The sequence below is a fragment of the Arvicanthis niloticus genome, chromosome 13, assembly GCF_011762505.2.
Source record: "Arvicanthis niloticus isolate mArvNil1 chromosome 13, mArvNil1.pat.X, whole genome shotgun sequence".
NCBI classification, from domain to species: domain Eukaryota; kingdom Metazoa; phylum Chordata; class Mammalia; order Rodentia; family Muridae; genus Arvicanthis; species Arvicanthis niloticus.
The window spans coordinates 1,847,285-1,872,829 of record NC_047670.1 but is presented as its reverse complement, the minus strand read 5'-3'; the positions used below and the strand labels follow the sequence as shown (position 1 = coordinate 1,872,829).

Here is a 25,545-nt window from a genome sequence, read left to right as displayed (position 1 = left end):
CTTTCCACAGAGGTGCGTTTCCTGAATGCAGCAAAATGTTGGGTCCTGTTTACGTATCCAGTCTGATAATCTATGTCTTTTTACTGGAGAATTGAGTCCATTGATATTAAGAGATATTAAGGAAAAATGAGTGTTGTTTCCTGTTATTTTTGTTATTAGCATTGGAGATATGTTTGTGTAGCTACCTTCTTTTACGGTTTTTGGAAGATTACTTTCCTGCTTTTTCTAGGTTGTAGTTTCCCTCCTTGTGTTGGAGTTTTCCACAAATTATCCTTTGAAGTGCTGGGTTTGTGTTGAGATACTGTGTAAATTTGGATTTGTCATGGAATATTTTGGTTTCTCCATCAATAATGATTGACAGTTTTGCTGGGTATAGTAGTCTGGGCTGACATTTATGTTCTTTTAGGGTCTGTATGATATCAGTCCAGGATCTTCTGGCTTTTATGGTCTCTGGTGAGAAGTCTGGTGTAATTCTTATAGGTCTGCCTTTATATGTTACTTTGCCTTTTTCCCTTACTGCTTTTAGTATTTTTTCTTTGTTTTGTACATTTGATGTTTTGACTATTATGTGGTGGGAAGTATTTCTTTTCTGGTCTAAACTATTTGGAGTTCTGTAGGCTTCTTGTATATTTATGGACATCTCTTTCTTTAGGTTAGGGAAGTTTTCCTCTATAATTTTGTTGAGGATATTTACTGGTCCTTTAAGTTGGGAGTCTTCCCCCTCACCTATTTCTATTATCCTTAGGTTTGGCTTTCTCATTGTGTCTTGGATTTCTTGTACATTTTGGGTTAGTAGCTTTTTGTATTTTGCATTGTCTTTGACAGTTGTGTCAATGTTTTCCATGGTATCTTCTGCACATGAGATTCTCTCTTCCATCTCTTGTATTCTGTTGGTAATACTTGTGTCTATGACTCCTGATCGTATTTTTAAGTTTTCTATCTCCAGGGTGTTCTCCCTCTGTGATTTCTTTATTGTTTCTACTTCCATTTTTAGATCCTGCATGGTTTTGTTTAATTCCTTCTCCTGTTTGGTTGCATTTTCTTGCAATTCCTTAAGGGATTTTTGTGTTTCCTCTCTAAGGGTTTCTATCTGTTCTTTGAGAGTGTTATTTATGTCTTTCTTGAAGTCCTCTATCATCATCATGAGAAGTGATTTTAATTCTGAATCCTGCTTTTCTGGTGTGATGGGGTGTTCAGGGCTTGCTATGATGGGGGAACTGGGTTCTGATGTTGCCATGTAACTTTGATTTCTGTTGCTTACGTTCTTGCGCCTGCCTTTTGCCATCTGGTTAACTCTAGTGCTGCCTGTACTTCTGTCTCTGATTGAAGCCTGTCTTTCCAGTTGTGTCGCTTGTTTTTGGTCTTCTAGGAGTCCAGATGTCTTTGTGATTTTTTCCAGCTGCACTGATTACGGTGGTATCTCTAGGATGCCTCAGGATATGGTGCCTCCTATGTAGCAGTCCAGCTAGATGTCTGCTGTTCTGGGTGCAGTGTCTCCTCTTGGATATCTCATGGTATGTTGTCTGACACTCTGAGTTCAGTTGTTCCTCTGTTGCTCTGGGTTGAGCGGACCTTCCAGTATGTCTCAGGCGGTGACCGGGGTCCACACAACTGCAGACCTCGTAGAGGTCTGGTCCGGGACTCAGACCCAGGAGATGGGCAGAAAAGGGGTGCTAGCCGGCAGGGGCGGGGGGAAGGGGGGGGCGGGGAGGGGTATCTGCTGGGTTCTGAGCACTCAGGGCGCCCAGCTATGAGCTCAGGGTAGTATGTTGGTTTTCCTACCTAAAGCTGGTTTTGGGATCTGTGGATCCCCCCCGAATATGTCTGGCAGAATCCGGGGTGCACTCACCCGCAGGCCTCAGACCGGAGGAGGGGCGAGCAGCAGAAGGAGCGTGCTAGCGCTGGCTATGGGTTCTATGGATCCCCCAGAATGTGTCTGGCAGAATCCAGGTTGCACTCACCCACAGGCCTCAGACCGGAGGAGGGGCGAGCAGCGGAAGGGGCATGCTAGCACTGGCTATGGGTTCTATGGATCCCCCAGAATGTGTCTGGGGGACTCCGGGGTGCACTCACCCGCAGGCCTCAGACTGGAGGAGGGGCGAGCGGCAGAAGGGACATGCTAGCGCTGGCTATGGGTTCTATGGATCCCCCAGAATGTGTCTGGGGGATTCCTGGGTGCATTCACCCGCAGGCCTCAGACTGGAGGAGGGGCGAGCGGCGGAAGGGGCGTGCTAGCACTGGCTATGGGTTCTATGGATCCCCCAGAATGTGTCTGGGGGACACCTGGGTGCACTCACCCGCAGGCCTCCCATAACCCTAATCTTAAGGCTAACCCTTAACCTAACACTAACCATAACCATAAACATAACCCTAAAGCTAAACCTACCTTAACTGTAAACGTAACTGTTATGCTAACCCTAGCAGTTACCCTACAATAACCATAGCACAAACCCCTAAACCTAACCTTACACATAACTCTGACACTAACCCTAAACCTAACCTGAACCCTAACCCTAATCCTAACCATAACCCTAATCTTAACCCTAAACCTAAACCAAAACCTAACCCTAATCCTAACACAAAACTTACCATAACCCTAACTTTAATCCCTAACACTAATTCTAACCCTAACCCTAACCCTAACCCTAACCCTAACCCTAACCCTAACCTTAACCCTAACTCTAATCTCACTCTAACCCTAATGCTAACACTAATCCTAGCCCTACAATAACACTAACCCTAACACTACGCCTAACCTCTATTCCTATACCTAACCCTAAGCCTAACCCTAACTCGAATCCTAACAGTAATCTAACCTAAGTGTAACCCTAAGGCTAACCCTTAACATAATCCTAAAAATAACTATAACCCTAAATGAAAAGCTAACCCTATACTAACAATAAACCTAACCCTAAAACTAACACTAACAGTAACGCTACAATAATCCTAACACAAATCCCTAATACTCTTTCCTAAACCTAACCCTAACCCTAATCCTAACCCTAACCCTAACCATAACCCTAATGTTAACCCTAACCATATATTAAACATAACCTTAACCATAACCCTAAACCTAACCTGAACCCTATCCTTAACCCTAAACCTAACAGTAGCACTAACACTGAACCTTCCCTAACCCTAATTATAAACCTAACCCTAATCTTAACCCTAACTCTAACCCTACCCTAACACTAACAGTAACCCAAGCCCTAACCCCTATACCTTACCCTAAACATAACCCTACCATAACCCTATTCCTAACCTAACCTAACCTCTATCCAAATCTCTATCAATAACCATAACCTTATTACTAAACCTAACCCAAATGCTAACAGTAATCATAACCTAACCCTAATTGTAAGGCTAACTCTTAACCTAAACATAACCCTAACCCTAACCATAAAGCTAACCCTCCCCTAACCCTAAACATAACCTTAACACAAACCCTAGCAGTAACCCTACAATAACCATAACCTAAACACCTAACCCTAACCCAAACAATACCCTAACCTTAAATATAACCTTCAACCAAACCCTAATCCTAAACTTAACACTAATACAAACCTTAAACTGAACCCTAACCCTAACCCTAGCCCTACAATAATCCTAAAGGTAACCCTTTACCATAACCCTAAACCTAACACTATAATAACACTAACACTAACACTGAACCTGACCTTTTTTCTACGCTAATCCTAAACTATCCCTAATCTAACCCCATCCCTAACCTAAGCCTAATGATAACACTAACTCTAACCTACTACAACCCTAATTCTAACCCTAAACCTAACCCTAACCCTAACCCTAAACCACACCCTAAACTCTAACACTAACCCTAATCCTAACACTAACACTACTCCCTAACCCTAAAACTACAATAACCCTAACACTAACACTAAATCTAAAATTTCTTTCTATACTAATCCTAAAAATATCCCTATCCTAACGCTATCACTAACCCTAACTCTAACCCAAAACATAAACCTAACCCAAACCCTAAACATAATCATAACCCTAACCCTACACAAATACTAACTCTAACCTCAGCACTAACACTAACCCTAACCCAACCCTAACCATACCCTAAACATAACCCTAACCCTAACCCTAGAACTAATCCTAACCCTACAATAACACTAACCCTATCCTAACACTAAGCATATTCATAACACTAACCCTAATCCTACCCAAACCCTAATTCTAACCCTAAACCTAAACTTAACCCTCACCCTAAACATAATCCTAACCCTAACCTTACCCTAACCCTAACCCTAACCTGAACCCTAACACTAACCCTAACCCCAACCCTAAACATACCCTAACCATAACCATAACCCTAATTCTCATGCTAACACTAACCCTAACCTAACCTTAAACCTAAAGCTAACCATACCGTAAACGTAACACTAACCCTAACCCTAAACTCAACCCTAACACTAACCCTAACCCTAACTTCAACCCTAACCCTAACCTAACCCTAACCATAACCATAACCATAACCATAAGACTATCACTAACCATAACCTAAAACCTAATGCTAACCCTAACCTCTAACCCTAATCCTAACCCTAACCCTAAACCTAAACCTAACCTAATCCTAACCCTAACCCTTACCCCAACCCATGACCCTAACCCTAACAGTAAAACTAACCCTAACCCTAACCCTAATACAAACTTTAACCCTAACAATAACCCTAAATCTAAACCCTAACCCTAAACCTAAACCTAACACTAACCCTAACCCTAACCACAACAGTAACACTAACCATACAATATCTTAGGAATTCCTAATTGTCATCCCACTGCTCACTGATGGTCCCCAAACTGTCAATGAGGGCTCTCTCCCACTCCTGTCATCTGGTTAGTGTGCACCCGAGCAGGCTTGTCTGTCCCTGAACTGTCAATGAAAGCCCTCTCCCACTCCTGTCATCTGGTTAGTGTGGACCCGAGCAGGCTTGTCTTGTGCAGCTGCTTCTGCCACCTGCTCTCATTTCTAGCACATGATTCCTGTTTATGTGGTGCTGAAGATCGGGAAAAGGACCCAGCACAAACCAGTCTGCTGTTAAGATCTTGGCTAAAACCTGGGAGAGAACCACAAAATAGGATAAATGCTTCAGACAGCTTATGCTACTGGGTAAGTAACTTCATCTATTTGAGACTGTTCTTACAGACTGATGTGAGGCTTATAAAGTAATAAATGGGACAGAACTGCATATGATATTTTTATAAACACTGGAGGAAGTAAAAAAACAAAATAGGAAGTAAGAACCATGTTCTAAAATCAGACAAGCATGGATTTGGACTCTAGCTCTACTGGCAATGAATACCCAGAAAAGATCTTTGATCTTTCTATACCGCAGTTTTCTAATTTGTAATATGGGGTAACAGTAATACTTATTCTATTGGAATAATCATGCAAGATAAGCCACAGTAAGTATTCAGCTCAGAGCCACACATACTGATGGTTCAAACAACTTCACCTGATACTCTTATTTTCCTCGAGCCAGGTTTTTTTTCTATCAGCTAATCTTCCAAGATTTTCTAAATTATCCTAAAAAGGAAAGTGGAAGGAAAAGTCCACTACTTTGGAGGCAGACTAAGTGACTCTACCTACTATTTTTGAGACAAGGATCTTGTACTGTAGACATGGCCTGGTACCTACTCTGGTACTTAAGCTAGATAAACTTATAGTACTATATAAGTTTTTCACACTGGTCCTGACTCAATATCCACAGAGGTAGGTTAAGACAGGTCTAGAATATCAGGCCCAACTTTTCTCTAGTTAATAAGACATTATTGAGAAAAATCACAATAATGATATATGGTTAATGGGGAAAAAAGAAGCCTATATTAAATTTGGACTTAACCGAGAAAGACTCAAATTTCTGCCAGTGATCAAATTTAGTATCTCTGATCAGTGATCAGTGGATAGCCTAACCTTATGGATAGTACACAACACAATATTTTCCTTTCTGAAAACATGTTTCTTCTGAATCTAGTCATAATTTCAAAAATTAGACAAATCCAGAATTGTATAAGACAGGTGACTTGGACTCTTCAAAAATGACCATATTAAAAAGATCTTCAAAAATCCATGGGGACTAATACTGATTTAGAGGGATTAAAGAGATGGAGAGATGACTCAGTAGTATTTGCAGAGGATTTAGGTTCAGTTCCTAGTGTCTATAATGAACACACAGTTATCCTTAACTCCAGTTCCAGGGCATTTGATGTCTTCTAACCTCTGAGAGCACCAGGCACACATGTGGTGCACTTACATTCATGCAGGGAAAAAAAGAGGCTAAGGAGTTAGACAGAGTGGTAAACACCTAATATTACTAAGACTCAGCAGGCTAAAGCAGGAGGATTGCCATTAGTTGGAGGCTAGCTTGGGTTAAACAGTGAGATGTGGGTTAGCCTACACTACAATCTTACAGAGTTGACAAAACAACCAAAATAAACAAACAAAACAGAGAGAGATGAAAGGATTGAAAGAGATGGAAGAGGTAAAACAACCAGTGGAATGCAGGAACCTTGGTTAGATTCTGAATACTATAAAATTTTAAGGACAACTGGAATTTGGGTTATTAGGTATTATGAGATTATTTTCTTGGAGAAGGCAAAGATGCCATTGCTTACATGAAAAAAATATCTTTGTTCTGAGAAGCTGTAGGTGAAAGAGTATGGAGCAAAAATATACTGTATTAACATTCAAATGGCCTGGAAAGCAAATACATATACAGGCAGACATACACACACACATGCAAGCACACAAAATAAATGTAAATGTGGCAGAACCTTAATAAATTGTTAACCTAGGTTAAGGATATTTCTAACTTTTCTCTAGACTTGAAATTTTCAAAACAGAAGTTGGAGGAAGCCCAGCATAAAAAAAAAAAAACCAGGCAGAGAAGGTTAATTTTATTGAAAACCACATTTTGTAGATTTCTTCAGTTCTGCTGCAATTACTCTGGACGTATTTTCTAGCATACATTACTGTTAACATTGGTAACTGGCTCATCCTATGAAAGCAGTCATCTTAAAATATTTGCTGGTAGGGACTGAGAGTTGGCTCAGCAGTTAAGAGCACTAACTGCTCTTCCAGATGTCCTGAACTTAATTCCCAGCAACCACATGGTGGCTTACGACCATTTGTAATGGGATCTGATGCCCTCTTCTTTCCTGTGTGAAGGCAGTGACTCATATAAATTAAACAAATAAATCTTTAAAACATATGTTTGTTTGTTTGTTTGTTTAATTTATTTCTGTAGCACTGGGGAGCAAACCAAAGGTTGTGTGTGTTCTAGGAAGCAATGTTAACTGAATCATATCCCAAGGCCTGAATCACTGATTCTTAATGAACCGGATAAAATGTCATGTAAGATGTCTTGGCAAAAACCAGGTGTAGTGGAGGAAACGTATAATGCCACCATTCAGGTGTCTGAGGCAGGAGTATTTGAAGTGTGTAGCCAGTATGAGGTGAAAATGGATTCAAGGTTACCCTAGCATATCTATCTGTTTATTTCTTCAACATGAAGGAACTACTAGTAAGAGTCACTACTGAGAATTACCTGTGACTGTGGGTTATGGCACTTGCTAACAGCACTTCATGTCGTATACTTTATACTTTATCTCTTCCCTATGAATTGCTTCTGGTCCTACAAGCAATGTCCTTGGGCACTCTGAGAAAAACGTTATCTCATTTCATAGTCAACGTTTTTATCTGTATCAGAAAGCACATGATTGCAAATAAATCAGGCACATATATACAGATGTACCTGCCTCTGCCTCTTGAGTGTTTGTATTAAAGGTGAGTGCCACTATGCCTTGTCTCAATTTATTAATATTTTAAACAATATCATTGTTATAATTCTTATGCTGAAATTGTAGCATAATCTTTACTGAAAAACAAGACTTCCATATTATGTATATGCACATTTGTTTTGCTGTATCCATATTAGCATTAGTCACATCATTTTTCTGGCTACACAAAAACATGTAAGATTATCTATGAAGAAAACCAAAAAAATTATATATATATATATATATATGCATATATATATAGATATATACTGTACACACATATTCAACATATATGTATACATACACACATATAATATTATTGGTAATATCCCTTGTAGAAATCTCACAAGTTTCAATAATAATTCTTATTTTTCAAAATGTCACTGAGGGGGCTAGAGAGATGTCTCCATGGTTAAGAGCACTGACTGCTCTTCCAGAGGTCCTGAGTTCAATTCCAGCAACCATATGGAGGCTCACAACCATCTGTAATGGGATCTGATACCCTCTTCTGGTGTGTCTGAAGACAGCTACAGTGTACTCATCATATATATAAAATAAATTTTAAAAAAGAAAGGAAGAAAGAAAGAAAAAAAGAAAGAAAGAAAAAAGAAAGAAAGAAAGAAAGAAAGTCAACTTGAGCCAGGCATTGGTGGCGCACGCCTTTTAATCCCAGCACTTGGGAGGCAGAGGCAGGTGGATTTCTGAGTTTGAGGCCAGCCTGGCCTACAGAGTGAGTTTCAGGACAGCCAGGGCTATACAGAGAAACCCTGTCCCCAAAAAACAAAAAACAAAACAAAACAAAAAACAAAAAACGAAACAAAAAAAACAAAAAAAGAGAGAGAAAGAAAAAAAGAAAGAAAGAAAGAAAGAAAGAAAGAAAGAAAGAAAGAAAGAAAACTTGAAAAATGGGAATTTTTATAGTCCCGTGGTAGACCTGTGCCCACAATAATTGACTAATGTGCATGGTGAAAGATCTGTGAGCATGGACGTTTTCTCCCCTTTATGGTTCAGTGTCCACAGCAGCAGTGCTGTGTATACAGAGGTGTGTGTGTGTGTGTGTGTGTGTGTGTGTGTGTGTGTGTGGTTATAGATCTGTGTAGACATTGCCATACCCATGCAGGTTGCAATGCCCACACCCATTGGGTCTCTCTGTCCTCCCTTACCTTTAATCTCCTTGTCCTGCTCTTCCACTCTGGAGCACACAGTCTGGGTCAGGCCCTCCACCACTGTGTGCATCAGGTCAAACTCAGCAACATTGTACACATGGGTGTTGTCTGGCTCAGAGGCAATCTCCTGCAGCTCACTCAGGTCAGCATTTTTAACCCCTGTCATTGAGGATAACAGGAAGGATGGTGATACTGATGCAACTGTAGGGGGCTAACCCACTCAGTCAAAGCATCCTCTACTCAGATGAGTGGATCCATTGTACATCCAATGACACTGAACGGGATAAAGAAAATGTGACATATACACACAACACAGTATTTCTCAGCCACAGAGAGGAATGAAGTTATGTCATTTACAGGAAAAATGGATACAAATAAAGATAATCATATTAATTAAGCCAGTCTCTGAAAGGCAAGTAATGTATTTTTTTCTCATTTATTGCCCTAGATTTTAGGTACATAGGTACATATAAAATCCTGTTTGTAAATACATGAAAGTACAAACCAGACTTTCTAAGGGAAAAAAGGAGAGTCACAAAAGAAGAGGGGGAAAAGGCAGGGTAGTTGGATTTGGATAAATATATTGAATGTACAGTATTTATTCAATTGAATAATTTTTTTTAATTACAAAAGGAAAAATGTAGCAGAGTGTCATGGCGCACACCCTTAATCCCAGCACTTGCAAGGCAAAGGCAGGTAGATCTCTGTGAATGCAAGGCCAGCTTGTCTACAGAGTGAACTCTAGACCAAACAGTGCTACATGGTGAGGTTCCATCTCAAAAGCATAAGGAAAAGAAAAAGGGGAATGTTTCATGTGAGATGTTTCCTAAACAGTTAGGTGCTGATTTTTCGCAACACACACCGACAGGAGAATTAACTTTGATATAACTTCTTCTTGCACAAATATTATAGAATCAAAAAGAACTAAACCAGTGCCATAAACTATCAATCTTCAGGTTGAACTTCTGCAAAAATAAGTTTGTTTACATTCAGAAAACTGTTTATAGTCTCATCAGTCATGAAGTAGAAAGATTGCCATAGTTCAAGGCCAGCGTGGGCTACATAGTGAGAATTCCAGGCAAGCCTGAGCTAGAGCGGGAGATGCTGGACCTCAAAAATTAAAATTGAGAAATACTGCTAGAATGGAAATGTTATAAACATAATTATTTTATGCAGTACTAAGCCGGAGGGAAATGTGGGAGAGGATATTTTTAATGGACTCAAACACCATTTACTGTCCAGTGATCTCAGCAATTTTTGATGAATCAAATTAGGAAGTTCTATGGCTTCCAGTTGCTACTGAACTCTGAACGCAGGCCAAGCAGAATGCTGAGTGTCTTGAAGATAATACAGATTAGTAGGGCAAAAGGCAGAGGATGCAGAGGATGCAGAGGATGCAGAGGATGCAGAGGATGCAGAGGATGCAGAGGATGCAGAGGATGCAGAGGATGCAGAGGATGCAGAGGATGCAGAGGATGCAGAAGCTTGGGGTATGCTGACTGTGCCCCAAGCACTGTGTTGTTCATGGTCATCAATACATTCACTCAACACTCACAACAGACTTACACAGCTCTTGCTTCCTTACACACACACACACAGACACACACAGACACACACAGACACACACACACACACAGTGAACTGCTCTGAAGGATATGAAACTAGAAAGGCTATTGCTGCAGTTTCATCACACCACACCACACTGCCTCTCAGAGGGGGCATTACAAAGAGCAAAGGAAGTCAGAGATAGAAAAGGAAAGGTACATGATTGCGTTTGATGGGTGTGAAGGGAGAGTTCTCTTTACCACGAGCCCGCAAATAAGGAGGATTTCCTTAGAAATCCCTGTAATGTCAATCATCTGTGGGTATTAAAAAAGAGCCACTTCAGATGCATGTTAGAGAGATGGTGTCAATCATATGCGGGTATTAAAGAGGTGGCCTGGAGCAGCACAGATGACTTCTTATATGCCTGCCTAGGGCAATTACACATCTTTCAGTCTCCAAACACTAAGTAACAAAGCTTTAATAACCACCAAATTATGTGCATTAGGAGGCTTAAGATAAAGAATACTGCTTGCTTCCAGGTAGTTTCAAGAGAAGTCCAAATAACATCTGGATGAATTCACTAAATTTTGTTTAAATACTCTTCTAGGGATTATGAACAAAAGCATAAAATTCAGGATAAACACAAAAGATAATCCCCCATCAGCTTAACTCCTCTGCAGAGGCTTTCTAAAAACCGGATGTGGGACATAAAGAAATGTGTATCTGAGTTTTTTGGCCAAGGGACTTCTACAATACACATCTGAGTCAGTATAACACTGAGTGTGTGCTCAAGCAACTTAGCAAACAGAATGCTTTCTTGTGCCGTGCAAGTCCACACTTGATAGAATATGCCAGAAGAAAGTCCGTCTCTCCCCCTCCCATCTTTGTACTTCCCCATCTTTATGAATAAAATAGTTTGACTGTGGCAAGTGTGTGGAAAATGAAGGAAATTGATGTGATGACTTGGAAGGAATGCGTGCCGTCAGGAGTTTTGTTCTGCTCTTCCTCTAGTCCCAGAATGCACCACAATGCCTGGCACACAGTGGAGCTAGTAATTCTTGAATAAAGCATTCTATAACCCGCAAACCAAGCAGCGAGTCTGAGTGGTTTCTAAGTATTTTTTTCCTCTCGTTGGCAGCTCTGAAAAATGCACTGTTCAACTTCAGAGTAATAAATGTTAATGCCTGGTACAAGCAACTGAATCAGTTTCCAGGACTAAAATGCCCACATAGTTTATTGCCCTTCTATGTTACTCGAATATGTTGCAAAATACTTAGCAGTCATGTTCCCGTGTGTATTTCCAGTTTTTTTCCAGCTTCTATTATATAGATACTTATGACTAATGTCAAACAAGTATGCAAGGTCAAAAGAAGTAGATGAGAGATGCATAGCTAGCTCTTGAAAACCAGGTATGAGATGGTTCATGCATACCACTGTTATACAATACTCGCCTCACCATCCACAAACACAGGCATGCAAACAACATTGATTTAAAACTACTCGAGTAAAGTTTGAATATTATGCATTTTATATTTTTTCCCTTGGGACTCTTCTAGTCTCTCTTCTATGAATGAAAAAACGGAGTAATGACAGTTATATAGTTCAAGACAATATCCTCTGCTTACTTGAACAAAGATGATACACTTCTCTTAGATGCATCTTTTATGAGTCTTTTTATTTTCCATGCTAAGAGTCATAGTGCTATCTCTGAAAATATTTTAGACCAGGGTCATTTACAGAGCTCTTGGAAAGTGTCGAGGACCAGGTGGAGTTTTGTGAAGAAGCAATGAAGGTACAATCTTACCATCTAATGGTTCACTGTTTGTTTATAGAGAGCTTGCAGGAGTCGGGAAAGAAACAAAGAACATAGTGTTAACAGTTTCTGCAACTACTGCCAAACATGTCAGACACTGATAATAAATTAGTTCTATGCCTGAAGTGGTGGTACATGCCTTTAATCCTAGCACTCTAGAGGCAAAGGCAAGTGGATCTCTGAGTTCGAGGCTAGCCCGCTCTACAGAATGAATTAAAGAAAACCTGTCTTTAAAAAAAAAAAAAGGCTCTCTCTCAACTGCCTGCTGATCCAGATGTAGAGCTCTGGGCTCCTCCAGCATCATGTCTTCCTGCATTCCTGCATGTCACCATGCTTCTCATCATAATGATAATAAATAATAAAGAACCAACCCTCCGTACCTGTAAGCCAGCCCCAACTTCACAGCAATAGAAACCCTAACTGAGACAGTAGGGTTAGAAGTCTGGAGTCAATTTCAGTCCTGCACCCACTGTTACCTTTTGTGACCTCTACAGAACCTGAAAGTATTCTCTTGTCATGGAGAACTGTCTTACAGAAAGCTCATGAAAAGACTGAAGCATGATCTTAATAAGCACATCTTAGTGAGACTAAAGACTGACAACAGAATAATTAACTGTGTGAAATATAACTAAGTGGGCCATTCAGAACAAGAGACTTCAAGTGTTTTCAGAGCCCTGTTGAGGGATTTGCTATATCATTTTGATTAATGTTTCACTGTCCTTGGAAATCAGGTTTTTTTTTTTTTTTTTTCTGCCAAAGTTTATTGGTCTCTACTAAGCAGAAGACCTTCCTCTTGCCAGAGAAACTGTAAACATTTCAATCGAAGGCAAAGCTTATCATGTAAATATTTTGTAATTATTCTCGATCTGTTGTATATATCTGTTTTCATAAAATGATAGCTTTTAAGTCAGTAACACTGCACGTCTTTAATAGCTACAGAACTCCTAACTCCTTGGATATGTGAGAGGAGGTCTCTTCTTGTACAACTAGCAAAGAGAGCTACAAACTGATCCTGCAAAACAAGTCATGGGGAATTAAATGGAAATAAATGTGACTATCTTTAGCATGTCACTATATGCTTTTTCATCTTGTGCTCAGTATTTGTCTTAGGGATCCAAACACGGTGGCTTACGTGACAGAATCACTCTTATTTTAAACACAAGAAGCTGGACTCAGATGGCAAGCCAGATAAAGAAAGCACTCAGGCCTGACTTTCAGAGCGATGTGCAGTGCACTGAGTGGCATAAGCCTATGTTCGCAATGAAAACTGAACCATTAGAGACACATAGCCGCATACTGCAACCATGTATGTTTGCATCTGTAATCCCAGCACTCAAACAGAGACAGGAACCTGTCTTAAAAACAAACAGGATTGGTTAGATGGCTCGGAGGGGAAACATATTTCCCACCAAGCCCAGTGAGCTTCATCCTCCTATTTTTTTTCACTCTGGTTCTTAATCGAAACAAGGTTTCTCTGTGTAGTCCTGGTCATCCTGAACTCATTCTGTAGATGAGGTTGGCCTCGAACTCAGAGACCTACTTGCCTCTGCCTCCCTCCCTAGTGCTGCTATTGTAAGTGTGCACTTTCTTGGGACTTACATGGTAGAAGCAGAGAAGTGACCCATACACACACACACACACACACACACACACACACACACACGCACGCACGCACGCACGCACGCATGCATGCACGCACGCACGCACATACACACCCACCCCTCCATTCATGCACTAAATAACAAACAAAAAACAAATAAAATTATAAAACAAAATCTAATGAATGTATCCATACCTATAGCGAACAGCTCTACACCAGACTCACGAAGGTTTCTAGATGGTGAGATAATATCATCTTGGGATTTTCCATCTGTGATTAAAATGCCAATCTTGGAAACGCCACTCCTCGATCCTGCTTCTGGTTTAAAGCTATTCTCAAAAATAAAGTTCAAAGCAAGACCTGGGAGAAATAAACACAAAGCAAGCGTCTCTAATTAAAGTCTTCTGGTTTGGAAAGTGTATCCCCGTGGTGAGTAGCACTAAAAGGATTTTTATTAGAAGTGAGCTTTCTTTTTCACAGCAACCTGATGAAAAGGCCAAATCCACTAGAATAAAGGTAATAAAACAAACCTGCTATTGCATCAGGGGTACAGCATAGAGGATAAAACATTCTGGATTCTTCCCTGGACTTTTCCTCAGGGAGTGCCAAACATAACAATACCAGCAGAGCTACTGAAGAATAATACAGTTGATTCATCCTAATAATAACTATATTTCTCTTGGATGAATATTTAATAAACATTTTTGTCTCTAGCAATACTTTAAGAAATCTCTTATTTCTTTATTTTTCTTTCTCTTCTTTCAAAATATACAAAACAACAGACATCTTTATTGCAAGAAATCTTTTAGAGCACCAAATTGCTCTCCAAACATTTACTGGAGTCTTGTTGAGGGTCAAGCATTAAGTTAGATGATAAGACTCCCCCTTTCCCTCTCACTGATCTTATCTGTTTACTTGCTCATTTGGGAGGCCGAAACCAAGGATTGACTCTAGAGCCTCACCCCTGCCTCACAGAGCTAACCACTGGTCTGTGTGCCTGGCTGAGTTCTAAAGTCAAGCTATTGCCTTTTGAGACACTTTTTACCTGGAAAGAAATAAGAAACCATGCAATACTGTTTCTGTGTTTAATAATTTTTCATGGCTATTAACAATTCCACTAAAGTATGCCTCAGATTGGGAAGTCAATTAATTATTAAGGGGCCAACAGTTTATTTAGAAATCCTTAATAAGATCTTCATGGCTAAAGCTGAGCCTCCAAGCCATGCGCTAGTGAAAAGCAACAGCTGTTCTAAAGTTAAAATCTCTTCAAATAGGGCTGGAAAGATGGTTCAGTGAAAGAACCCTTGTCTAGCCTGAGAAGCTTTGGGTTCAATGCCCAGCACACACAAAAAAAGGAAGATGTAAGAAGAGAGTGAGGAAGAGGAGAAAGGTAAGGAGGAGGAGAAGGAGGAGGAAGAAGAGGAGAAACAGGAGGAGGAGAAGGAGGAGAAGGAAGAGAAGGAAGATGAGGAGGAGGAAGAGAAAGAGGAGGAGGAAGAGGAGGAGGAAGATGAAGAAGATGAGGAGGAAGAGAAAGAGGAGGAGGAGGAGGAGGAGGAGGAGGAAGAAGAAGAGAAAGAGGAGGAGGAGGAGGAAGAGGAGGAGGAAGAAGAAGAGAAAGAGGAGGAGGAGGAGGAGGAAGAGGAGGAGGAGGAGGAAGAGAAAGAGGAGGAGGAGGAGGAGGAGGATGAGGAAGAGAAAGAGGAAGAGGAAGAGGAAGAGAAAGAGGAAGAAGAGGAAGAGGAGGAAGAGGAGGAGGAAGAGAAAGAGGGGGAGGAAGGAGAGGAGGAGGAGGGAGACAACAACAGAGTTTGGTGCCTGACATTAATTTGGGGGAAATTCTCAGCCATTATTGTTTCAAGAATTATGCCTTCCTCTGTCTCTCTTCTTCTGGTTATCTCTTGTTACCACGTGTGTCTTTCTAGCTGTTCTACAGTCCTTGGATTTCTGGTGTTGGTGTCCCTTGCTTTCTGTATGGAGTTCATCAAGCTTAGAGATTCTCCATGAGCCACAGCCAGTCCACTAACTCCACCAAATATGTTCCTCATTTGTTTTGTAGTGGGTGTTTATTTGGGTTTTGTTCCCCTCCTACAGCTAGTATTTCCTTTGGATCTTTTAATTGGATTTCCATCTTTCTCTTTGTATTGCTCCATTGTCATTGCATATTGGTCTAATTTATCCATTAAACTAATTACTGTACTAAAAATAAAATAAGCCACATTGATACAAATCACTTAAGTTCATGCTACAGATCATTTTAATGCAAATATTGTTACAGTAATCAATTGTCAGAAATACTAGTGGGTCAAAAGTCTTTAAATATTTTCATAAAAATTAGTAATCAATGTTTCAAATAACAGTAATAAAAAAATCATTAATTAAAAATAAGACAGCTTTGAGTGTGATGATTCACACCCTCAATAGAAAGATGAACAAATAATATGCAGTGAGTCTGAGGTGTTTCTGATTGCATTTACCCACATTATATTGAACAGTGCATCATGACGGCCTTACATCTGGACACTTAGCATGTGCATGGCATTATGTATACCATCATGCAACACAATGAGTGCTGCCTGCAACTCTGCGTTCAGATTCAAGGCTATTGTGTGCTATAAATTGTACCATTCATACTGAACATAGCAAGTTTTCTACTTATATAGAAAATGTAGTAACTAGCTGGGTGGTGGTGGCGCATGCCTTTAATCCCAGCACTTGGGAGGCAGAGGATTTCTGAGTTTAAGACCAGCCTGGTCTACAGAGTGAGTTCCAGGACAGCCAGGGTTACACAGAAAAACCCTATCTCAAAAAAAAAAAAACAACAACAACAACAACAAAAAAAAACAAAGAAAATGTAGTAACTGTGGAAAACAATGTTTTTAATGCTTTTCTATCATCATTCCTCAGAATCTAGGTATAAAATCAATATACTTTTGGATTGGATTAGATTGGATTAGATTGGTTTGGATTGGATTGGATTGGATTGGATTGGATTGGATTGGATTGGATTGGGTTGGGTTGGGTTGGGTTGGGTTGCGTTGGCTTGGCTTGGCTTGGCTTGGCTTGGCTTGGCTTGGTTTGGCTTGGATCTTAATGCTGTTTGATAAAGTCACCATCTAAGATTGTTTAATGTTGCATGGTAAGGAAGAAAGAAAAAAGAAACAAAGAAATGAAGGAAAGAAGAAAGAAAACACTATGTCATCTCTTTTAAAGGAGCAAAATAAGGTAATAAATTGTTCTTTGGCAAGATATTTAGTTAAGAGTGTGCACTGGAGAAACCATACCTGTTAGGGTATTTCCTCCTTTGTATGGAAGGCTTCGGACAGCGTCAATCACTTCATCTTTTGTGTTAAAGGCATTCAAGTGCCACTCTATTCTGGTGTCCCCACTGTACTGTGCCAAGCCTGGAAAAGAAGGAAGGAAAAGCACCCCCAATAAGTTATGTGCTACTCAGATCTCATTATTACTCAAGGAAGCAGGCTGAGTAAGGGCCTCATCTGTCTAACATTCTTTTCTTCACCTGGCTGTGGGCTTTCAAAGAGAATTCCTGGCATCAACTACAGAATTCTAGGTGGATGTATCTGGAAGTGGAGGGAGTTTACATATTTTCTAGTTATTTAGAAGCTATCAAATAATAAGGTATTTGGCATTTAAAAGAAAAGGGTCCGTCATATATAGATAAAAATTCTAGATTTATTTGTAGTCTTCTTCTCAAAGAAATGTTAGTCCTTAGTGACTACTTAAAAGTTATAACTATAAAACTTTTATAGAAAATATATTATCATGTTGCTCAGAATATGACACAAAGATTTACAGGAGTTTTTTTTTTTTTATATCTTTTTATCTTAACTAGAATTACCTTGACAAAGATACATTGCTAAAATATTATTTCCAACTTTTCGATTCAACGTTTCCCTGGACTTGGGTGTTTCTTTTAAATACAGATGACTGTGTGATAAGCTCTTATGAAAGCTATGTTCTAAAGCTTTATTATTACCTATAATAAAGGGGAAAGTTTCCAAAGAATTAACATATTCAATAATCAAATAAATGATGGCATGAATTGCAAATTTTATTAGGGATAATATAAAATTGTTAAGAATAGATATTTACTGATCTGAAGATCTGCTTTCAGAAACACCCATGTGGTTGATCCTGTAACTTTGAAGGTAACTACATAAAGGGTTTTTTAATTTATTAAGAATCTTCCCAGAAATTTTCAATAGCAACTAGCTTCAAGGGCCCAAAAGTTTTACCGATTCTTGTCTTTTCTGAGCCCACGTTGAATGCTGTGACCAGGTTTTCCAAGAAATTCCGCACTAGCCTGAAGTTAGATCTCCCAACACTCCATGATCCATCCACCAGGATGACAATGTCAGCGATGGCTGGAGTCTCACAGAAGAATTTTACTTCTGCAAAGTACAAACCATAAAAGCTCATGTGTTACTGTCAGAACTTTTAACAATGGGAGTCCATTTCAATGTCGTTCAGATAACTTAGTGCTAAGAACACAATAAAGTTCCATCAAAGCTGCCATCTTTTTTTTTTTTTTTATAACTCTTGCCTTAAATGCATTCTTCCAAGGAAAAAATTGTAGTAATGGTTGGCAGCAGACTTGAGGGTTCTGGAAACAGTTAGCAAAGTGTTGTCAGGTTCAGGCCAACCTGGCAACTCACCCTGCTGTACGCTTTAGAAAGTGGTGTCTGTACAAAATCTTCCGGCCTTGAGCTTCAGCCTGCAGGAAATTCTTTCCAGGAAAGGTCTCAACAGTGTCATTAAGGGTCATCTTCCTGGGTTGGGCTGATGGCTAGAAAGTGCAAAGGCTGCTTTCCTGCCCTGGTAAACCTATGTGAGATAAGCCTAGGCTAGGTATTTATTCTAAAAATGGTACAGAGACCTTTGGTTAAGTAAGATGTTAATCTGGAAAAAAGAAAATTGAGGAAGGGCTCAGGGCTCTCACCCAAGTCTACTTCATGTGTTGATATTGTTGTTGTTGATGATGTTGTTGTTGTTGCTGCTCCTGCTGCTGTAGTTATTGATGCTGCTGCTGCTTTTCATATTGTTTCTATGTGACAATAAGATTTTGCCCCTAAAGATCAGTTAAGTAACTTGTCTTTTCAATAGTTCAGTATTTCACATAATGATCCATAATGGACCGCAAGCTGTTGATGTGGAACCCCCAGGATCTGTCCATCATGGATGGTGCCCACCCACTGTGGGGATGCTGGGGAAGAGGAGAGGGAACCTGTCTCCACAAAACAGATGGATGCCTGAGTTAGCAAAGGTCTGTGGATGCTGAGTTGAAACCCATCTCTGTTCATAGACAGCCAAGATGGTAGTACATTCTTAATGTGGTTTATAAATCCTTAAAAATATTATGGCATTTTTAGTGTCCTACACGTTTCATACTACAGTTTATCCTTCCCATACATCATCTTTGCTGGATTTTATACTAAAATAGAAGTAATGTGTGTGTGTGTGTGTGTGTGTACATGCTTTTGCTCTTTTCCAGACCAGAAAATCCCTACTTGGTTTAATGTCTTAACATTAAAATGACAACATAGCAATATTTGAAATATAAGTTGTATATTGAAAACCAATATGCATAAAATCACAATCAAAGAACTGAGCTATCATCAGGAAGTGCTCACTGGTACAACAGCGGCAAGAATATGGGGTGAGGATCCCAACTGCTGTATAGATTGAATTCCGAGATCTATTACACAGGAAGTAATTCATACCTAGTACTGTAAGTATCATCTTTAAAACCCACGATTGGGGAAGTCATTAGCCCTGGAGGGAGAATCTATTGATGTTGTTTTGTTAAATAGACATATTGTTGAACTGCCTTGGAATTCTTCATGCTTATGTTGATAGATTTGTGCTGCTCTCAGGTCAGAGAAGCTACTTATGGCGATGGGGAGTAACTAATGCAGAAACTCCTAACTGTCCAAACTGCTGAGAATAAGCGACTGTCAGTACTCTGTCACAGACAATATTTGTATCAACCTTCCTCTCCAAGGTCAGAGAAGATTGAGGAAGAGAGGACAGGAGAACTTAAGAGCCAAAAGAGAGGGACATGTGCTGTGAAACGCTGTCTTCTGGAGATGGCATGGCAGTTGCACACATAAACTAAGAGCAGTTGTGGCTGCCTCCACAAGCTCAGACAGGTTCAAGTTCCAGCGTGGAGTGCAGAGAGGTTCCTGATACCCACCCCAAGCTGAGGAATTATTGGCAGTTAGTCTACAGCTGCTGAGGAAGGTAGAGCCACTTTTCTTTGAACAGGTGGCCATTGGTAGGTTGTCTGTGCCCCAGTGGGTGATACACCCACATGCTTGTGGGCAACACTAATTGGATTCAGTGGGTTATGCCAAAAGTAAATGAATTAGGGATAAAGATTTATCAGGAAAGGTTGGAGCTGGAGCCAGGGATGAGGGGGATATGACCAAGATCCATCATACATGTGTATGAAATTTTGAAAAACTGAAAAAGCAAAATGCTTTTATCATTTTTTTTAAAAAAAGATGGTTGCACTAGTGTAGCTGGCAAAAGAGACAAGCAGTTTAACAAATTTGTCTTTGCATCCACCACACCACATTTGCTTAAAGGAGTTTGATTTTTTCCAGACATAAATATTCATGAAAGACCCAGATCTTTTTACCAGACGAGGAAAAAATGTATTTGCCAACAGACCACTCCAGTCTTCATATGGAAGTTCAATGGTACAACTCAAGCCAGAGGTATTACTTACATTCTCAGCCCTAAATTCCCCTTATTTAATAGAAGAAAGATACCAGCTTTGCATTTGAGACTCAGTCCTACTGTAACTTAAGGCTAAGGCAGGTACTGCCACAATTTGTGGAAGAGAAATTCCTTAGGTTTTGGACATAATCTAGACAAAGGGTTATCTTATTATGCTTCAAGAACCCATTCTTATTAGTTTATAGATGAGGAATACCTACTCACAAATGGTCTTCTTTGTTTCTTTCAAAAACTTCTACAAATATTAAATAATTAGGAAAATATACAAAGGTTTTCTTTTGAATTTTCCCCTTGCTTACACTTTCATGGGCGATTTTCTGCTGGTTTTGCAGTGCTAGGCATTGAACCAAGGGCCACACTCATCTGAGGCAAGCACTCTGCCACTGAGCTATCTTCCCAGGCTTAGAAAAGACCACAGAGTGGAAATTCCTTCTGCTTATCCAGAAGAATGAGGAAGCTTGTGTTTACTCTCTTCGAATGATTTCCAATAAAAATATCCTCTTGATTAAGCTCACTTATAAATTAAATAAGTTATAACTAGGTCACTGTATAATATAAAATTGAGTTTAAGTTCAAATATTGATAACTTTAATGATCCTAAAGTTTGAAAAGTTGTTCACATTAACAAAACACCTTAATGAAAAATTAAAATCCATGTCTATGATCCCTTACCACATCACTGGAAAGTCTGGTGCTAGAGGACCCCTGGGATTTGGGGCTATATGGAAAGACTGACTCAAACAAACTGAATGATAAGAAGATTGATAAATTACGAACAGGAAGAAACATCACAAAGTGGGGAAAACTGGAAAACATGACTCTCAAGAATAAAGAACCATGGGCAGACATTCAAAAACACAAGAAATAATGGCCAACAAGTGAACAAACAAAAACTTATTTTACTGGCCAAAATGAGATCATAGTGAAATGTGTATTCATTCAACTGGCAAAAATTAATAGATGTATGGACACTTACAATTGCTCTCAAGATGAAAAATTCCTCAGCAAACATTTACCAAACCATGCATGGAAACACTTGTTAAAGCTAGAAAATAGTGAAGGAAAGCTACCAGTGTGTTCACAAGTTGGATGACTCAATATAATAATGGTATCAATTGTTCTGAAATTGATCTTCAGATTTTATCCCCCAATAAAATCCTGTTAACACATGTTCTGGTTTGTGTCTGTTGCTGTGGTAAGTCACTGACCAGAACCAACTGGTTTTAGAGGTCTGAGTTGACTGTGTAGGAATTACATGGCAGGCAGGAACATTCATTTCACAGAGGCCAGGAAAGAGTCAGAACCTCATATAATTCAGAACACGACTGCCCCACTGACCTATATCCTACAAGAAAACCCAACCTCTTCTTTCTGCCTTTTATTTTCTCCCCACCATGCCATCATATTGTGAATCTATCAAGGAATTTACCTATTGATTAAGTCAGAGCCTTCTCCTTATTTAATTGCCTCTAAAATCACCATCATGGACACAGGCTTTGGCATGCTTTACAAAGCTCTTAGGTGCATCCTGATCCAATCAAGTAGATTATTATGTCAGTCACCACAGCATCCTTGACGGATTCTCTTCCTAACCTGGTCTTAGTTCTTCCTGGAGTATCTTACTTCTTAGAAAAGCACTGTACAGAAATGAGTAATAATTGCTTTATGTCCATTATCTTTTATGTTGTTAATTATGACTGAGCTATGACTGCCTACACACTTGAACAAACATTAATCTATATGTGTCTATGGAAGTGTTTCTTTTTGGTGAGACAGTAAAGCAGATTGTTCTGTCTTCTGAGTGTAGGCCTCCATAATCAATGGAATCAAGCCTGAATAGACCCAAAGACAAACTAGGGAACTTCTGCCAGCTGTCTAGACCTTCTGGGACAGCAATTTTTCTTGCCTTGAGCTTGCTGGGTTTTAATCTAGAATTGACACCATCAAGGCTCCAGCCTTCAGATTTAAATGAAAACTACACTGTTCTTGTCTCCTGAGTCTCCTGCTGGCTGGCTGCCTCCATGATTTTGTACACCTGATCCTTATAAATCTCCTTCTTTACAAATATCATTTTAATTAAAGATCAATATTGATCCTATACAATCACTCTTCTTCCTACTTCACAGAAAAGAGATTGAGTAACTGGAAAGGGTAGGAACTCTGACTACTCCTCCCACACTGAGAAAATGGAAAGTCTAAATTCAAAGATAGAGCTGACTACGAAGCCTAGACGACTTAGCCAAATTCACTTCAAATACTATCACAAAAGAAGAGAAAAAGATAGAGGGATGGGGTGGGAGGGATGAAGGGAGAGGGAAACAAACAGAGACAGACAAAAGGAGGGAAGGAAAATTGCCAGGCTTCCCTTATGTGGAGTTACACATAGCATAAAATCAAACTCATAGGCATTTGTCCTAGAGTCAACCTGCAGTGCATAACACCACAACGACTTGCAGGAATGTGAAGCCCAGTCATGGCACCACAGCCAAGAGAACATTTCAGCTGCCACTCAGAGTCCTGAATCATAATAATAACTGACAGCCCTATAAACAGCACAGTCATCACGTTCTCCTCGCTCCAGGGCCTGGGAGAAGACAGCTGCTTCCATATTTAAAGGACTATCGCCTTAGAAGAGGGATTAGAAGTTTCTGTATGCACAGACGTGTCTACAGGTGACAGCTTTCAGCTCAATTACAGGCAGGATGTCAGCTTTGTGTAGCAGCACCATCTTTATTAACTAAAACAGATGAGCTAAGCATGGCAATGCATAGCTGTAACCACAGAACTTGAGAGAGTGAGGCAGGAGGATTCTCATCAGTTGAAGGCCAGCTTGGGCTACATAGTAAAACAGACCCAAAAAGACATGCATGGTATATACAGATTTATAAGTGGATATTAGCCATAAAGTACTGGATAACCATGCTATAACCAACAGACCTGAAGAAGCCAAATGACAAGAAGGTCCCAAGGGAGGATGATTGAATATTTCCCAGAAGGGGAAACAAAATAGATACCGGGCGTTGATGAGAGGAGGGAACTGGATGGAAAAGGGGAGGGGAGAGGGTAGGGAAAACATGTTAGAGAGAGAAAGGAGATTGTCAGTGAGGGGTGGCAGTCTCTAAGATGTGCCAGAGACCTGGGATGAGGGAAGCCCCAGAAGGTCTATAGGGGCTATGCTAGCAGTATATGGATGCTGAAGTGATCACTTCCTGTAGCCAGGCAGAACTCCCAGTGGAGGGACAAGGACAGCAACACACCCACAAAACTTTCCACCCAATATGTATCTTTTCTACAAGATGTGCGGAGACAAAGACAGAGCAAAGACTGAGGGAATGGCCAACCACTGACTGCCCCCAAATTGAGACCTCCACAGTCAAGAACCAACCCCTGACACTATTAATGATAGTCTGTTATACTCGCAGACAGGAACTTAGCATAACTGTCCTCTGAGAGGTTCCACCCAGCATCCCATGGAAAGAAATGCAGAAACTCACACTTAATCATTAGATGGAGTTAAGGGTGTCTTATGGAAGAGTTAGGAGAAACTGAAGAACCCAAAGAGAATAGGGACTGCACAGGAAACCAACAGAGTAAACTATCCTGGACCCTTGGGGGCTCCCAGAGACTGAATCACCAGAGAGCAAGCATGGCTGGACCTAAGCTCCCTGCACATATGTAGCAGATGAGCAGCTTGGTCTTCATGTGGGTCTCCCAGCAACTGGACCAGGGGCTGTCCTTGAGCCTATTGTCTGCATGCCTATAGATCTCGCACCACTAAATGGACTGCTTTGTCTGACCTCAGTGAGAGAGGATGCACCTAGTCCTGTAATGACTTGATGTGCAGTGTGTGTGTGTGTATGTGTGTGTGTGTGTGAGTGTGTGTGTGTGTGTGTGTGTGTGTGTGTGTGTGTGTGTGTCTTTCAGTCTGGAACCCAGAACATTGGGGTAGGTAGTGAGGACACGACAGGGACAATTTGAGTAGAGTTATTTGGGTTCTGCAACAGTTTTCAGATGCAGTTTTCTCAAAGTCTAGAGCGAGTGAGTAATAGTTCCATTTGTTTTCAGCTTGTCCTAAAGTATGTGGCTCTGCAATTTTAAAGATTTTTTTTTTTTTTTTTTTTTTTTTTTTTTTGCTGAATACCTAGCTGTCTACTTACCTTAATTGTTCTAGGTAAATATCTATGAACTCAACAGCTCAGCAATCTCTATGACTAATTCACTAATAATAAAAGTCCCTGACAACTGTAAGCCCAAAACACCTGCTCCTTTTGATGCCAATAGCTAATTCTGCAGAGACAGTCACAGGACATTCTAGAATATTCTTAGATGAGACTTTAGGTACTAATCAGAGAAGATTTACTCTTCTGAAAAGATATGGACTCTGCCAAAGTCACTATCAGTACTCACAGTAACAAAATAGCTGTTAAATGTTACAACTTATTTCTCACATGTGAAAACTTGAAAGTTTACTTTGCATGGAACTAGTTCTGACTACTGTAGAATTTATCAGTGGGAAATGATAAGCGTCCAACCAAGAAAAAGAAGGTGTCCAAAGTTTGTTAAATACCAAGGGTTATAGAGGATGAATGAGAAATCTGGAGGTCTAACACTAGGAGATGTCCAATCCCCTTGTCTTCTTGGTACACTACTATCCATCTAAGGAATGGGTGAATAGAGTGTTGGGCTCGATAGTTACTGGCTGGCTGATGTTGTCTCCCTTTTAAAAATGTATAACCTATAACTCCTGGCACAGACAGAGAAAGGAAACAGAATTTCTTTTCTTTCTGCTGTATTCAAAGATCTTTTAATACACATGGCCTCTCTAGGTCTTCTCCTGGATTCAGAGCCTCTTTCAT

At 40.1% G+C, this 25,545-nt stretch overlaps 1 protein-coding gene across 1 annotated transcript in view; it reads right to left on the bottom strand.

Moving 5' to 3' along the window:
• The window catches only part of LOC117718802 (collagen alpha-1(XIV) chain-like), an 84,399-nt gene that overhangs the window by 13,002 nt on the left and 45,852 nt on the right, over nucleotides 1-25,545 (bottom strand). The window contains exons 3-6 of the mRNA XM_076911204.1: nucleotides 18,184-18,339; nucleotides 17,212-17,331; nucleotides 14,123-14,287; nucleotides 8,967-9,128 (exon numbers count right to left, since the gene is read on the bottom strand). Coding sequence (XP_076767319.1) covers nucleotides 8,967-9,128; nucleotides 14,123-14,287; nucleotides 17,212-17,331; nucleotides 18,184-18,339 — 603 coding nt within the window. The remainder of the gene's footprint in view (nucleotides 1-8,966; nucleotides 9,129-14,122; nucleotides 14,288-17,211; nucleotides 17,332-18,183; nucleotides 18,340-25,545) is intronic.